At 43.2% G+C, this 17,659-nt stretch overlaps 1 protein-coding gene across 3 annotated transcripts in view; it reads left to right on the top strand.

Moving 5' to 3' along the window:
• The window catches only part of RAD54B (RAD54 homolog B), a 102,941-nt gene extending 94,889 nt beyond the window's left edge, over positions 1 to 8,052 (top strand). For all 3 annotated transcript variants that reach the window (XM_038744683.1, XM_038744684.1, XM_038744685.1), the window contains 2 exons: positions 2,245 to 2,445; positions 7,635 to 8,052. In XM_038744683.1, the coding sequence (XP_038600611.1) occupies positions 2,245 to 2,445; positions 7,635 to 7,852 (419 nt within the window). In that variant the 3' untranslated portion in view covers positions 7,853 to 8,052. The remainder of the gene's footprint in view (positions 1 to 2,244; positions 2,446 to 7,634) is intronic.
• The last annotated feature ends 9,607 nt before the right edge of the window (positions 8,053 to 17,659 follow it).

Below are 17,659 nucleotides of genomic sequence, written 5' to 3' on the forward strand. Positions count from 1 at the left end.
AATGCTCAGTAAGTACGATTGAATGATTGAATTAGGTGACCTCAAAGAGAGGGTGAATAGCTGGGGAAAAGAGGACTTAGGGTAGACTTTTGGGCGGAGATAGGATTTTAGTAAGGCTTTGAAGATGGGGAGAGGGGCAGTGTGTTGGATATGAAGGGGAAGAGAATACCAGGCTACAGGGAGGAGGTGAGCCAGCGGTCAGAAGCGAGAGGGGGATCAATCAATCAATCAATCAATCATATTTATTGAGTGCTTACTATGTGCAGAGCACTGTACTAAGCGCTTGGGAAGTACAAATTGGCAGCATATAGAGACAGTCCCTACCCAACATTGGGCTCACAGTCTAAAAGGGGGATGAGATCGAGGTGCAGAGATTTGGCGTTAGAGGAGTGAAATGCGTGACGCTTATAGGCTGGGTTGTGGTAGACTGTGAGCCCGTTGTTGGGTAGGGACCATCTCTATTTGTTGCCAACTTGTACTTCCCAAGCGCTTAGTCCAGTGCTCTGCACACAGTAAGCGCTCAGTAAATACGATTGAATGAATGAGGTGGGGATGAGATCGAGGTTCAGAGAGTTGGCGTTAGAGGAGCGAAATGCGTGACGCTTGTGGGCTGGGTGGTGGTAGACTGTGAGCCCGTTGTTGGGTAGGGACCGTCTCTATTTGTTGCCAACTTGTACTTCCCAAGCGCTTAGTCCAGTGCTCTGCACACAGTAAGCGCTCAAGAAATGCGATTGAATGAATGGTCGGAAATCAGTGAAGAGGAGTAGAGCAGATTGAGCAGCAGGGCCTAGGAGATAGAACACAGGCCTGAGAGTCCGAAGGACCTGCTTTCTAATCCCGGCTCCACCCTCTATCTGCTCTGTGACCTTGGCAAGTCATTTCACTTCTCTGTGCCTCAGTTCCCTCATCTGTAAAATGGGGATTAAGACTGTCAGCCCCCATGGGACAACCTGTTCACCTTGTAACCTTCCCCGTGCTTAGAACAGTGCTTGGCACATAGTAAGCACTTCATAAATGCTATTATTATTATTATTATTCTCTAGGCCTCAGTTACCTCATCTGTAAAATGAGGATGAAGACTGTGGGACAGGCACTGTGTCCAGCCATATTTGCTTGTATCCGCCCCAGCGCTTAGTACAGTGCCTGGCACATATAGTAAGTTGTTATTTAAAGACAGAAGTTAGAAGTTTGTTCGATATGGACACGGGCGGGCAACTGCCGGAGGTTTGAATCGTGGGGAGGTGTGCGCAGAATGATTTTTCTTGGAAAAGTGATCCGGGCAGCAGAGTGAAGTATGGACTGGAGAGAGACAAGAAGCAGAGAGTTCAGTGAGGAGGCTGAGGTGTGGGAAATGAGAAATGCTTGGGCCAGGATGGTAACAATTTGGTTGAAGTGGAAGGCACAGATTCTAGAGATGTCATGAAAATAATGCCAAGGCTACAGGCCTGTAAGACAGGGAGGATGGTGGTGTTGTCTAAAGTGATGGGAAAGTCAGAGGGAGGGCGGTGATGAGTTCTGTTTTGGACGGGTTAAATTGGAGGCGTTGGCGGGTCTTCCAAGCAGAGATGTCGTGAAAGCAAGAGGAAATGCGAGACTGCTGAGCGCAGTCTCAAGTGTCTGTGTGCTTTTCCTTCTCTTCTCCTTCTTGTAGTGCTGTATTTAATTCCCTGTGCAATAGCCTCTCCACTGTTTTGGGGTTCAAAAATTCTTCAGATAAGTGGGCAGTTATATGAAGAAATATGGTATAGCCGTGCCTTCCCTCCAGACTAGGGAGAGAAGGAAAGTTTAAAAAACAAACAAAAAAACCCAAGATGGAGCAGGTCTTGTTACCTTGTCACTGGCGTGGCTGTGTGACTCTTCGTAGGAGAGCAACAGGGGTCATTGAGGTCGTCAGTGAGACTTAATCGTTCCCCTTTCCGCACGCATCTGCCCAGCACAGTGGAAAGGAACGTTTCCAGGAAAAGCCACACTTCCTTTAGAAATGGAAGGAATGCTCAGTGTTCCTTTCCGCTAATAAACTGGACCTTTAAAAAAAAATGTAAAATCAATATCTTCATTCAATCATTAATTGAGCGCTTACTGTGCAGAGCACTGTACTAAGCGCTTATTGGTCTGAAGGGCCAACAAGTTGTTGCCAACTTGTACTTCCCGAGCGCTTAGCACTGTGCTCTGCACACAGTAAGCGCTCAGTAAATACGACTGAAGGCATGAAAAAGGGCCTAATGTAATCTCTTTTCCATCCAGGGACGATAGAAGAAAAGATTTATCAGAGGCAGATCAGTAAGCAGAGCCTTTCTGGGACTGTGGTAGACCTGACGAAGGCGTCAGAGCACATCCACTTCTCCGTGGAGGAACTGAGGAACGTGTTCACGCTGCATGAGGACTCCAGCTGTGTCACCCACGATCTGCTGGACTGCGATTGTGTGGAAAGAGAAGTTCGGCGAGGTTGGTTTCCTCCTGATCCCTAATGCTGTCGCAGAGTCCATTTGCAGAATCTTGCCTTGTCGTATGCTGTTGAGTCAACAGCGTATCAATCAATCAATCGTATCTATTGAGCGCTTACTGTGTGCAGAGCACTGTACTAAGCGCTTGGGAAGTACAAGTTGGCAACATATAGAGATACTGTGGCAGCATATAGATACTGTGGACACATCTCTCCCTGAACACCCCACCTCCATCATCATCATCATCATCAATCGTATTTATCTTTTAGACTGTGAGCCCAATGTTGGGTAGGGACTGTCTCTATATGTTGCCAATTTGTACTTCCCAAGCGCTTAGTACAGTGCTCTGCCCATAGTAAGCGCTCAATTAATACGATTGATGATGATTGAGCACTTACTGTGTACTAAGCACTTGAGAAGTACACGTTGGCAACATATATAGATACTGTGGACACATCTCTCCCTGAACACCCCACCTCCACCTGCAGTCGTTCTGGGAGTGGATCCGGAGAGTTTCCTTGGTAAAAATATGGAAGTGGATTTCCGCTGCCTCCTTCCACGCGGTAGATTTGAGTGGCCACTCTCAACTCTCTCCCGTGCCACTGCGGTCTAGTATAGGGGAGTCTTGACTGGTAGCAGATGGCCTTCCACTCGCTAGCCACTGCCCAAGCTAGGAGTGGAGTGGACAGGCCTCTGCTTGATTCTCCCTCCCGTAGTCGATATTGGTAGAGTATTGGAAACTCTCCGGGTGCAATCGTGAGAGGCCGTTGGAGAATCTAGGCATAGATAATCTGACCAAGTGCGAAAGGGTTCGGGGTCTTTGATTCTTTCAGACTCTTTCTTTCCTAGTTCTCTCAGATTTCTAGACTGTGAGCCCACTGTTGGGTATATGTTGCCGACTTGTACTTCCCAAGCGCTTAGTACAGTGCTCTGCACACAGGAAGCGCTCAATAAATATGATTGAATGGATGAATCAGGTTGATGAAAGCATTATAGGAGAATGAAACCAGACATGGGAGTTGCGAGTCCCTCCTTCACAGTTTCAAAGGGTATTTTATCAGGGCCCCCTTGAAATACGAGTGAATGAATAATAATAATGATGGCATTTATTGAAGCGCTTACTATGTGCAAAGCACTGTTCTAGGCGCTGGGGGGATACAAGGTGATCAGGTTGTCCCACGAGGGGCTCACAGGCTTCATCCCCATTTTACAGATGAGGGAACTGAGGCCCAGAGAAGTGAAGTGACTTGCCCAAAGTCACACAGCTGACAAGTGGCGGAGCCGGGATTTGAACCCATAATAATAATAATAATAATGGCATTTATTAAGCGCTTACTAGGTGCCAAGCACTGTTCTAAGCGCTGGGGAGTTTACAAGGTGATCAGGTTGTCCCACAGGGGGCTCACAGTCTTAATCCCCATTTGACAGATGAGGTAACTGAGGCCCAGAGAAGTGAAGTGACTTGCCCAAAGTCACCCAGCTGACAAGTGGCGGAGCCGGGATTTGAACCCATGACCTCTGACTCCAAAGCCCGGGCTCTTTTCCACTGAGCCAGGCCGCTTCTCATGAATGAATCTCCCGGACACTGTGAGCTGTTGGAATTGAAGTTGAGAAAATGCTCCTTTTTAAACTTCAGGATTGATCTATGTGTAATTTTCTATTTTTCTGACTCAGCCTGGGAAAAAATACTTTAAATCCAACGTTTTTCCTATAGAGAAGCATTCGTACAAAAGGAATAAATAATCCTAATCTATATCCGTGCTTAAATCCAACATTTTTCTTATAGAGAAGCATTCGTACAAAAGGAATAAATAATCCTAATCTATATCCGCACTTACCGTCAGGAATCCCAGCTAAACTCCTGAGAAGCAGCGTGGCCTTGTGCAGAGAGCACGATCCCAGGAGTCAGAGGACCTGGGTTCTAATCCTGACACTGCCACTTGTCTGCACTGTGGACTTTAGGCAAGTCACCTAGCATCACTGTGCCTCAAATGTAAAATGATGAGGGAACATCATTAACAAAATAAATAGAATAGTAAATATATTCCCTCACATGTAAAATGGGGATTAAGACTGTGAACTCCACGTGGAAGAGGGATGTTTCCCTATATGTATGATGGGAAATGATGAGGGAACATCATTAACAAAATAAATAGAATAATAAATATGTTCCCTCATATGTAAAATGGGGATTAAGACTGTGAGCTCCATGTGGGATAGGGACTGTTTCCAACCTGATTAGAGCGCTTAGAACAGTGCTTTGCACATAGTAAGCGCTTAATAAATGCCATTATTATTATTATTATTATTAGAGAAGCAGCGTAGCTCAGTGAAAAGAGCCCGGGCTTGGAGTCAGAGGTCATGGGTTCAAATTCCGGCTCCGCCAATGGTCAGCCGGGTGACTTTGGGCAAGTCACTTCACTTCTCTGTGCCTCAGTTACCTCACCTGTAAAATAGGGATTAAGACTGTGAGCCCTCCTTGGGACAACCTCATCACCGTGTAACCTCCCCAGCGTTTAGAACAGTGCTTTGCACATAGTAAGCGCTCAATAAATGCCATTATTATTATTATTATTCTTATGTTGTATTTACCCCAGCGCTGAGTACAGTGCCCAACACAAAGGAAATGCTAAGCAAATACCATTAAAAAAAAAAGTTGGGTTGTAGTTTCCGTGTTGTATTTACCCCAGCGCTGAGTACAGTGCCCAACACAAAGGAAATGCTAAACAAATACCATTAAAAAAAAAAAAGTTGGGTTGTAGTTCTTCGTGAATTAGGGTGATGCCGATGAAGTTGGGGTTTGAAGCTTTGGGGGTGAGAGAAGACGTGTGCCACAACTAGACCAAGGATTAGGCTGTGTAACCATTCTGTAGCAATTTAGGCTTCATCAATCAATCAATCAATCGTATTTATTGAGCGCTTACTGTGTGCAGAGCACTGTACTAAGCTCTTGGGAAGTCCAAGTTGGCAACATATAGAGACAGTCCGTACCCAACAGTGGGCTCACATTCTAAAAGGGGGAGACAGAGAACAAAACCAAACATACTAACAAAATAAAATAAATAGAATAGATATGTACAAGTAAAATAAATAAATAAATAGAGTAATAAATATGTACAAACATATATACATATATACAGGTGCACTGTAGCTTTATCCACTAGCTAGATCTCAGCAATTCCGCAGGGAAACCCAGGGCCGCCATGGCCTGACCCCATCTTGAGGGAAAGCATCCCACTAAGAAGCAGAGTGGCTTAGTGGATAGAGCACGGGGCCGGGAGTTAGAAGATCCTGGGTTCTAATCCCAGCTGCGCCACATTCATTCATTCATTCATTCAATCATATTTATTGAGCGCTTACTATGCGCAGAGCACTGTACTAAGCGCTTGGGAAGTCCAAGTCGGCAACAGATAGAGACGGTCCCGACCCAACAACGGGGTCACAGTCTAGAAGGGAGAGACAGAAAACAAAACATGTACATACTTCCCCTCTCCACAGCACCTGTATATATGTTTGCACAGACTTATTACTCTATTTATTTTACTTGTACATATTTATTATTCTATTTATTTGTTAATGATGTGCATCTAGCTTTATTTTTATTTATTCTGATGACCTGACACCGGTCCACATGTTTTGTTGTGTTGTCCGTCTCCCCCTTCTAGACTGTGAGCCCGTTGTCGGGTAGGGACCGTCTCTATATGTTGTCAACTTGTACTCCCCAAGCGCTTAGTACAGTGCAGTTTTTGCAGAGACCATTGTGTAAGTATTTAAGAGTGGAATATTACACTGGAGTAGTGGAGTTTTATGTTTATAATATAAACATATAATATAAATGTTTATATAAATATAAACATTAATATATAACATATATAATATATAATATACTATATATAATATAATATAATAAAGATGATGATGGTATTTGTTAAGCGCTTACTATGTGTCAAGCACTGTTCTAAGCACTGGGTTGGATACAAGGTAATCAGGTTGTTCCACGTGGGGCTCACGGTCCTAATCCCCATTTTCCAGATGAGGGAACTGAGGCAAAGAGAAGTGAAGCGACTTGGCCAAGGTCATACAGCAGACAAGTGGCGGAGCCGGGATTAGAACCCACGACCTCTGAGTCCCAAGCCCAGGCTTTTACCCCTAGGCCATGCTGCTTCTCAATATGTAGCACACATGATCAGTTACTTATTATTAAGTCATATTAATGTCTGTCTTCCCCTCTAGGCTGTAAGCTCGTTATGGGCTGGGAACGTATCTGTTAATTCTGTTGTATTGTAATGATGGCATTTATTAAGCGCTGACTATGCGCCGAGCACTGTTCTAAGCTCTGGGGAGGTTACAAGGTGATCAGGTTGTCCCACGGGGGGCTCGCAGTCTTAATCCCCATTTTCCAGATGAGGTAACTGAGGCCCAGAGAAGTTAAGTGACTTGCCCAAAGTCACACAGCTGACAGCTGGCGGAGCCAGGATTTGAACCCATGACCTCTGACTCCAAAGCCTGGGCTCTTTCCACTGAGCCACACTGCTTGTATTGTAATAATAATAATAATAATTGGCATTTGTTAAGCGCTTACTATGTGCAAAGCACTGTTCTAAGCGCTGGGGAGGATACAGGGTGATGAGGTTGTCCCACGTGGGGCTCACAGTCTTAATCCCCATTTTCCAGATGAGGTAACTGAGGCACAGAGAAGTGAAGTGACTTGCCCAAAGTCACACAGCTGACAGCTGGCGGAGCGAGGATTTGAACCCATGACCTCTGACTCCAAAGCCTGGGCTCTTTCCACTGAGCCACACTGCTTGTATTGTAATAATAATAATAATAATTGGCATTTGTTAAGCGCTTACTATGTGCAAAGCACTGTTCTAAGCTCTGGGGAGGATATAGGGTGATGAGGTTGTCCCACATGGGGCTCACAGTCTTAGTCCCCATTTTACAGATGAGGTCACTGAGGCCCAGAGAAGTGAAGTGACTTGCCCAAGATCACACAGCTGACACGTGGCGGAGTCGGGATTCGAAGCCATGACCTCTGACTCCAAAGCCCGGGCTCTTTCCACTGAGCCACGCTGCTTCTCTGTACTTTGTACTCTCCCAAACGCTTAGTACAGTGCCCTGCACAGAGATTACCGTTGTTTGATTGATTAATTGATTGACTCACTCGCTCTGAATCTTTACTTCCTTCAGCTGATTCTTTGGGAAAGGTCTCCACCTATAGAAGTTGTCAGCTTGGCCCACATTCCCAGCCGCCCAACTCCAAGAAACCTCTTTCCATGTCGCAGCTGAAACAATGGAAACATTTTTCTGGGGAAAACCAGGATCTCACAGATCCCTTCTTAAAAAGGGTACAAGAAAACGTTTCCTTCATTTTTCAGAATGTAACCAACCAAGGTACTACGCTTTAATGTAAGAAAGTATTTTATACCATTGAGTCACTTTCTCTGTAGATTGACAGCGGGGCTCGGAGTATCATTTAATTCCAGGGAAATAGAGCTATTTGTAGGGAAGACTTGAGGGGAGAGTTTAAATTACAATAATGTTTTCTCATACATTGTAAAGAGTCTTGTTTTAATAAAGCATTCCGTTGTTTGTCATTCTTAATGGATTACTGGGAAGAAAAATTTGATTTATAAAAATTTTAAATTGTGAAGGAAGTTGTCTACTGTTCTGAAAATGAGATTTAAAGAATCAACAGATTAATTAGATTGAATAATAATGAGGAAGAGGTACTTAAGTCTTCTTCAAAGCATCGGTCGATCCCAGAAATCGGGCTCTTTGGTCAGGTGATTAATGTCCGTATTTCTCGTTACTGAAGAATCGCTCCGTCACAGATTTATGGTACAAGCAAAAACTGTAGAACTGCGGATTATTCATCAAATGTAAATATGCTCTGCCGTCGGCCGGTACATATTTCATTCAATTCATTCATTCATTCACTCGTATTTATTGAGCGCTTACCGTGTGCAGAGCGCTGTACTAAGCACTTGGAAAGTACAGTTCGGCAACAGATAGAGACAATCCCTACTCAACAACGGGCTCACAGTAGAAGGGGGAGACAGACAACAAAACAAGGAGACGGCGATCAATAGCATCAAAATAGATAAATTTAATTTTGCAAATATCATCATTCTGTTATTAAAACGGTGCCTAGTAATGATCGCCGCAACCCCCCAATGAATGGAGAAACACCAACGTGAGGGAGAAGGTGGGTTAACTAACCAAGTATCTCTAGCAATCATTGTGAAGATCAGTTCAAGCGCTTAGAACAGTGCTCTGCACACAGTAAGCGCTCAATAAATACGACTGAATGAATTCCATTCTCTACGGACAAGGTACCTCTTAAAAAAATATTACTTTGCAGCTAGGAACGCTGGTGTAAACCATCTTACTTCTGACTTCTGCAGTTTAATTTAGTAAATCCTGGAATGTACCCTCTGAGTGCTTACTGATGGTATCACATTCATGTGTTGGCAGTTGGGGAACTAACTATCCTTAAGGTGTGTGGTACGGTGGAATGTAGGTAAATAACCCCAGTCTCTGGAGAATTTATTTAACATTATATCCACTTGATTATTTTTACAGACTCTCTCTAAAAATCGCCTTTTGGCCGGTTCAAATTCTTCTCGTATTTAAATGTATAGCATCATGTCTACTTTTTTCCATTTTCTTGAACCGAGTGTGTTTGCTTCAACACTCCAAACAAAAGTACTTCATTAATAGTGGGCAAAAAATTCTTATTTTTAATAGCAGGCCCAATTCCATGCCAAAAGCACTGAATTCCCACCAGGGCATGGACCACGCTGGGCACTGTATTCAGCCAGTGAAATCGATTCTGTTCTCGACCCTTAGAATCATATATCTTATATCGATTAGGTGATCAAGGTGAGTTGGAAACCTTTTTCTCGTCAGCTTTAAATAACTTTAATCTACATGACTACATTAAGTGGAATTCAGTGACATACGCAATTCATTTGCACCTTCCCTTGTTTGTGGGAAAATATTAAAGTGAAACAGGTCCCACGTCTAGCATTGTCAACATTCATTTCATTCAATCGTATTTATTGAGCGCTTACTGTGTGCAGAGCACTGTACTAAGCACTTGAGAAGTACAATCAATCAATCAATTGTATTTATTGAGCGCTTACTGTGTGCAGAGCACTGTACTAAGTGCTTGGGAAGTACAAGTTGGCAACATATAGAGACGGTCCCTACCCAACAGTGGGCTCACAGTCTAGAAGGGGGAGACAGAGAACAAAACAAAACATGTAGACAAGTGTCAAAATCGTCAGAACAAATAGAGTCATAACTATATGCTTATTCATTCATTCAATCATATTTATTGAGCACTGACTGTGTGCAGAGCACTGTACTAAGCACTTGGGAAGTCCAAGTTGGCAACATCTAGAGACGGTCCCTACCCAACAGCGGGCTCACAGTCTAGAAGGGAGAGACAGACAACAAAACAAAACATGTAGACTGGTGTCAAAATCGTCAGAACAAATAGAGTCATAACTCTATGCTCATTCATTCATTCAATTGTATTTATTGAACGCTGACTGTGTGCAGAGCACTGTACTAAGCACTTGGGAAGTCCAAGTTGGCAACATCTAGAGACGGTCCCTACCCACCAGCGGGCTCACAGTCTAGAAGGGGGAGACAGAGAACAAAACATATTAACAAAATAAAATAAGTAGAATAAAAATGTGGAAGTAAAATAAATAAATAAGTGCTCATCATTAATAGAGTAGTAAATACGTACAAGTAAAATAAATAAGTAAATGCTCATCATTAATAGAGTAGTAAATACGTACAAGTAAAATAAATAGAGTAATACATCTGTACAAATATATATATACAGGTGCTGTAGGGAGGGGAAGGAGGTAGGGTGGGGGGGATAGGGAGGGGGAGAGGAAAAAGGGAGCTCAGTCTGGGAAGGCCTTCTGGAGGAGGTGAGCTCTCAGTAGGGCTTTGAAGGGAGGAAGAGAGCTAGCTTGGCGGATGTGCGGAGGGAGGGCATTCCAGGCCAGGGGGAGGACATGGGCCGGGGGTCAAAGGCGGGACAGGCGAGAACGAGGCCCAGTGAGGAGGTGAGTGATGGCAGAGGAGCGGAGGGTGCGGGCTGGGCTGTTACTGCCATCAGTAGACCTAGTAGACTATGTTGCCAACTTGTACTGTGTTGCCAACTTGTACTTATGTTGCCAACTTGTACTTCCCAAGTGCTTAGTACAGTGCTTTGCACACAGTAAGCGCTCAATAAATACGATTGATTGATTGACATCATCCTTACCGTCAAGGAGCTAGCAGCAAGTCGTGTTCAACACAGGGCGTACTTTTCCCGAGATGAAGCGAAGCCTCACATTTTAGAGTTTTTGTCTTGATCTGTCATCCATGTATTTTTAAGTCCAGCATTGGTCTTGTGCAATATTATGGTACCTTGTCTTGTTTACAGGACAGTTTTTCTTTCAGGTAAGAATCCTGGGTTTTTTTTTTTGTTTTAATGATACTTGGTAAGTGTTTCCTGTGTGCTAAGCATTCTACTAAGCACTAGGGTAGTATGTTTGGTTTTGTTCTCTGTCTCCCCATTTTCGACTGTGAGCCCACTGTTGGGTAGGGACTGTCTCTATATGTTGCCAGCTTGTACTTCCCAAGCGTTTAGTACAGTGCTCTGCACACAGTAAGCGCTCAATAAATACGATTGATAGATTGATTGAGAAGCAGCGTGGCTCAGTGGAAAGAGCCCGGGCTTGGGAGTCAGAGGTTGTGGGTTCGAATGCTGACTCCACCACTTAGGAGACTTTGGATAAGTTGCTTAACTTTTCTGTACCTCAGTTGACCTCATCTGGAAAATGGGGATTGAGACTGTGAGCCTCACGTGGGACAACCTGATTACCTTGTATCTCCCCCGCCGTGCTTAGAACAGTGCTTGGCACATAGTAAGTGCTTAACAAATACGTGGGACAACCTGATTACCTTGTATCTCCCCCACCGTGCTTAGAACAGTGCTTGGCACATAGTAAGTGCTTAACAAATACCATTATTATTATTATAATAATGTAATCAAATAATCAGGTTGGACCCAGCCCCTGTTCCATATGGTCCCCAGTTGAGACCTGATGCAGAAGAACAACCTTCATGTCAAACTGGAGCTCTAGGAAATTAGTTTGAAAAATTATTACACATAGTAAGTGCTTAACAAATACCATTATTATTATTATAATAATGTAGTCAAATAATCAGGTTGGACACAGCCCCTGTTCCACATGGGCCCCAGTTGAGACCTGATGCAGAGGAACAACCTTCATGTCAAACTGGAGCTCTAGGAAATTAGTTTGAAAAATTATTACACATAGTAAGTGCTTAACAAATACCATTATTATTATTATAATAATGTAGTCAAATAATCAGGTTGGACCCAGCCCCTGCTCCACATGGGCCCCAGTTGAGACCTGATGCAGAGGAACAACCTTCATGTCAAACTGGAGCTCTAGGAAATTAGTTTGAAAAATTATTACACATAGTAAGTGCTTAACAAATACCATTATTATTATTATAATAATGTAGTCAAATAATCAGGTTGGACACAGCCCCTGCTCCACATGGGCCCCAGTTGAGACCTGATGCAGAGGAACGACCTTCATGTCAAATTGGAGCTCTAGGAAATTAGTTTGAAAAATTATTACACATAGTAAGTGCTTAACAAATACCATTATTATTATTATAATAATGTAGTCAAATAATCAGGTTGGACCCAGCCCCTGTTCCATATGGGCCCCAGTTGAGACCTGATGCAGAGGAACGACCTTCATGTCAAATTGGAGCTCTAGGAAATTAGTTTGAAAAATTATTACACATAGTAAGTGCTTAACAAATACCATTATTATTATTATTATAATGTAGTCAAATAATCAGGTTGGACACAGTCCCTGTTCCACATGGGCCCCAGTTGAGACCTGATGCAGAGGAACAACCTTCATGTCAAACTGGGGCTCTAGGAAATTAGTTTGAAAAATCATTACACATAGTAAGTGCTTAACAAATACCATTATTATTATTATACTAATGTAGTCAAATAATCAGGTTGGACACAGCCCCTGCTCCACATAGGCCCCAGTTGAGACCTGATGCAGAGAAACAACCTTCATGTCAAACTGGAGCTCTAGGAAATTAGTTTGTAAAAATTATTACCTACCAAGGATATTTATGATACACTGGAACTAGCACATCTGCCCCAAGAGACTTTCCTTGACTAAGCCCTCATTTCCTTTTGATGATGATGATGATGATGGCATTTATTAAGCGCTTACTATGTGCAAAGCACTGTTCTAAGCGCTGGGGAGGTTACAAGGTGATGAGGTTGTCCCACGGGGGGCTCACAGTCTTAATCCCTGTTTTCCAGATGAGGTCACTGAGGCCCAGAGAAGTGAAGTGACTTGCCCAAAGTCGCCCAGCTGACAACTGGCGAAGCTGGGATTTGAACCCATGACCTCTGACTCCAAAGCCCAGGCTCTTTCCACTGAGCCATGCTGCTTTTCTCCCACTCCCTTTCTCCTTTTTCTCCCACTCCCTTTCTCCCTTTCTCCCACTCCCTTTCTCCCTTTCTCCCAGATTTGCACCTTTTAGTCATCCTACCCTCAGCCCCACAGAATTTACATGCACATCCTTAATTTATTTATTTATATTAACGTCTGTCTCCCCAGTCTAGATGGTAAGCTCACTAAGGGCAGGAAATGTGTCCACCAACTCTGTTATATTGTACTCTCCCAAACGTTTAGTACAGTGCTCTGTACACAGTAAGTGCTTAATAAATACAACGGTTTGATCGACTGGAAAAAGCCTGGGCACTTAAGTGTCACACTAGAAGATCTATAGCCCCCCCCCCACCCCCCGCCTTACCTCCTTCCCCTCCCCACAGCACCTGTATATCTATATATGTTTGTACGTATTTATTACTCTATGTATTTTACTTGTACATATCTATTCTATTTATTTTATTTTGTTAATATGTTTTGTTTGGTTTTCTGTCTCCCCCTTCTAGACTGTGAGCCCAGTGTTGGGTAGGGACCGTCTCTGTGTGTTGCCGACTTGTACTTCCCAAGCCCTTAGTACAGTGCTCTGCACACAGAAAACACTCAAGAAATACGATTGATTGATTGATTGATATATACACACATTAAAAGACCCTAACCTTTTGGCACAAAAAATGAAAAGAAGTCTATTCCAGCAAGACAAAAAAAATCACCATTGTATTGTGCTTAGAACAGTGCCCAGTGCTTAGAACGGTGCTTTGCACATAGTAAGCGCTTAATAAATGCCATTATTATTATTATTATTATTATTATTATTATGGGATATCAGGATGTTACCAGGTAAGAACGATAGATGCCTAGAAAAGAGACAGCACTTGTTGCACACGGGCCAGCCGTAGAATATTTATAGAGCACTTATTATGCGCAGACCACTGTACTAAGCACTTGAAAGAGTACAACAGAATAACTGGACATCGTGGTGAGGGAATGCGTTTGCCTGTTAAGACTATGTTCTCATCTCTCAGTAGTACTTCCCAAGCGCTTAGTACAGTGCTCTGCACACAGTAAGCGCTCAATAAATACGATTGAATGAATGAATGAATGAATGAGTAAAGCCTAGGAGGAAGGGAGAGGGGTGTGTGTGTGTGTGTGTGTGTGTGTGTGTGTGTGTGAGAGAGAGAGATACTTTTAACTTGAAGACACCACTGAAAATGAGATTCACCTATGGGAGTCACAGTCATTCAAAAATGCGACGACTGTGAATGTTGTTGGTAGTGTCTGGTGAAATTTCATTTTCATTTATTCAGTCAGTTGTATTTATTGAGCACCTACTGTGTGCAGAGCGCTGTACTAAGTGCTTGGGAAAGTACACCCTCCATTTTTCCATAGCTTCTGCTCAGAGGGAGCCTCTCCTTTCCTTGAATGCAACAGTTGGTCTCCCAGGTTTTTACTCAGAAGTGGATATCTCTTCCAGGAGGCCTTCCCAGACTGAGCCCCCTCCTCCCTCTCCCCCTCTTCCTCCTCCCCCTCCCCCTGCCTTACCTCCTTCCCATCCCCACAGCACCTGGATATATGTATATATGTTTGTACGGATTTATTACTCTATTTTACTTGTACATATTTATTCTATTTATTTTATTTTGTTAATATGTTTTGTTCTCCGTCTCCCACTTCTAAACTGTGAGCCCACTGTTGGGTAGGGACCGTCTCTAGATGTTGCCAACTTGGACTTCCCAAGCGCTTATGCAGTGCTCTGCATTCATTCATTCAATTGTATTTATTGAGCGCTTACTGTGTGCAGAGCACTGTACTAAGCGCTTGGGAAGTACAAGCTGGCAACATAGAGAGACGGTCCCTACCCAACAGTGGGCTCACAGTCTAGAAGGGGGAGACAGAGACAAAACCAAACATACTAACAAAATAAAATAAATGGCATAGATATGTACAAGTAAAATAAATTAATAAATAGAGTAATAAATATGTACAAGCATATATACATATATGTTTATATATGTGTGTATATATGTTTATATATATCATCAATCGTATTTAATGAGTGCTTACTATGTGCAGAGCACTGTACTAAGCGCTTGGGAAGTACAAATTGGCAACATATAGAGACAGTCCCTACCCAACAGTGGGCTCACAGTTTATATATGTTTACGTATATACATTGATTGATTGATATACAGGTGAAGGACTGGAAACTCTCCAGGGGCAACCCTAAGAGGGGTTATTGGAAAGGAATCTCGAAAAACCCAGAGGGAAAGTGATTTGGAGTGATTTGGAGTGATTTGGGATGGTCTGCTGGTGGCAGCAGCAGACCGGCGAATAGCATCTCCTTTAGCAAGCCAAGGCCCTGCCTTTCAGCCTTTGTGAAAACTTGTTTGGAAAAACCACTCAGCCTATCAAAATGTCTGACAGGATTATTATTATTGTCGATGCTAATAATGATAGCCGTGGTAACGATAAACAGTTCGTTAGCACTTCATGTTTCCAAAACGCTTCCCCTTCGCTTCTGGTAGTCATCGGTATGAATCGAGGGGAATTCATTCAATCGTATTTATTGAGCGCTTACTGTGTGCAGAGCACTGTACTGAGCGCTTGGGAAGTACAAGTCGGCAACATATAGAGACGGTCCCTACCCAACAGCGGGCTCATAGTCTAGAAGGGGAATGCCTCTGCACTGTGAGAAGAGAAACAAACGGATTTTCCTTCGAGTCACCAAGTGGAACTCTGAACTTGGTAACGTTTTCAGTCGTGAATTTGGATTTGGTAAATTAAGGAAATTGAGTGATAGAGAGGATGGAGGATCTACTACGTTACTTTGAAGTCCTATAAGATAATATCCCAAAACAAGTAACCATGACTGCACAGGGTCGGATTTCTCTTTTCATGTTTAGCAGCAACATAATTGTGTAGTGATTGTAAGGTTCATTTATTCATTCATTCAATCAAATTTATTGAGCGCTTACTGTGTGCAGAGCACTGTACTAAGCGCTTGGGAAGTACAAGTTGGCAACATATAGAGACAGTCCCTACCCAACAGTGGGCTCACAGTCTAAAATTCCTCTTTTCCTGTTTAGCAGCAACATAATTGTGTAATGATTGTAAGGTTCATTAATTCATTCAATCAAATTTATTGAGCTCTTACTGTGTGCTGAGCACTTTACTAAGCGCTTGGGAAATACAAGTCGGCAATACATGGAGACGGTCCCTACCCAACAATGGGCTCACAGTCTAGAAGGGGAATGCCTCTGTACTGTGAGAGGAGAAACAAACGGATTTTCTTTCGAGTCACCAAGTGGAACTCTGAACTTGGTAACGTTTTCAGAGTCGTGAATTTGGATTTGGTAAATTAAGGAAATTGAGTGATAGAGAGGATGGAGGATCTACTACGTTACTTTGAAGTCCTATAAGATAATATCCCAAAACAAATAACCATGACTGCACAGGGTCAGATTTATCAATCAATCAATCAATCGAATTTATTGAGCGCTTACTGTGTGCAGAGCACTGTACTGAGTGCTTGGGAAGTACCAGTTGGCAACATATAGAGACAGTCCCTACCCAACAGTGGGCTCACAGTCTAAAATTTCTCTTCTGTTTAGCAGCAACATAATTGTGTAATGATTGTAAGGTTCATTCATTCATTCAATCAAATTTATTGAGCGCTTACTTTGTGCAGAGCACTGTACTAAGCGCTTGGGAAGTATAAGTCGGCAACATAGAGAGACGGTCCCTACCCAACAACGGGCCTGCAGTCTAGAAGGGGAATGCCTCTGTACTGTGAGAAGAGAAACAATCGGATTTTCTTTCGAGTCACCAAGTGGAACTCTGAACTTGATAACATTTTCAGAGTCATGAATTTGGATTTGATAATTAAGGAAATTGAGTGATAGAGAGGATAGAGGATCTACTACATTACATTTAAGTCCTATAAGAAAATACCCCAAAACAAATAACCATGATTGCACGGGGTCAGATAGAGAAGCAGCGTGGCTCAGTGGAAAGAGCATGGACTTTGGAGTCAGAGGCTGCAGGTTCAAATCCCGGCTCCGCCGCTTGTCAGCTGTGTGACTTTGGGCAAGTCACTTCACTTCTCTGGGCCTCAGTTCCCGCATCTGGAAAATGGGGATGAAGACTGTGAGCCCCTCGTGGGACAACCTGATTACCTTGTATTTACCCCAGCGCTTAAAACAGTGCTTTGCACATAGTAAGTGCTTAACAAATACCAACATTATTATTATTATTATTATTATTATTAAGTGGCGGAGCTGAGATTAGAACCCAGATCCTTCTGACCCCCCGGGCCCGTGCTCTATCCACTAGGCCACTCTGCTTCACATGACTGCATCCAGCTTCCGAGCAGGCAGAGCGGTATCTGTCTCTGGAACGGGAGGCCTTTGGGAGATCCATTCATTCATTCAATCGCATTTATTGAGCGCTTACTGTGTGCAGAGCACTGTAGTAAGCGCTTGGGAAGTACAAGTTGGCAACCATTCATTCAATCGTATTTATTGAGTGCTTATAGTGTGCAGAGCACTGGACTAAGCGCTTGGGAAGTACAAGTTGGCAACATATAGAGAGGGGCCCTACCCAACAGCGGGCTCACAGTCTAGAAGGGGGAGACAGACAACAAAACTAAACAAGTCGGCAGAACAAATACAATTAAACCTAAATGCA

This window comes from Tachyglossus aculeatus, chromosome 4 (genome assembly GCF_015852505.1).
Source record: "Tachyglossus aculeatus isolate mTacAcu1 chromosome 4, mTacAcu1.pri, whole genome shotgun sequence".
NCBI classification, from domain to species: Eukaryota; Metazoa; Chordata; class Mammalia; order Monotremata; family Tachyglossidae; genus Tachyglossus; species Tachyglossus aculeatus.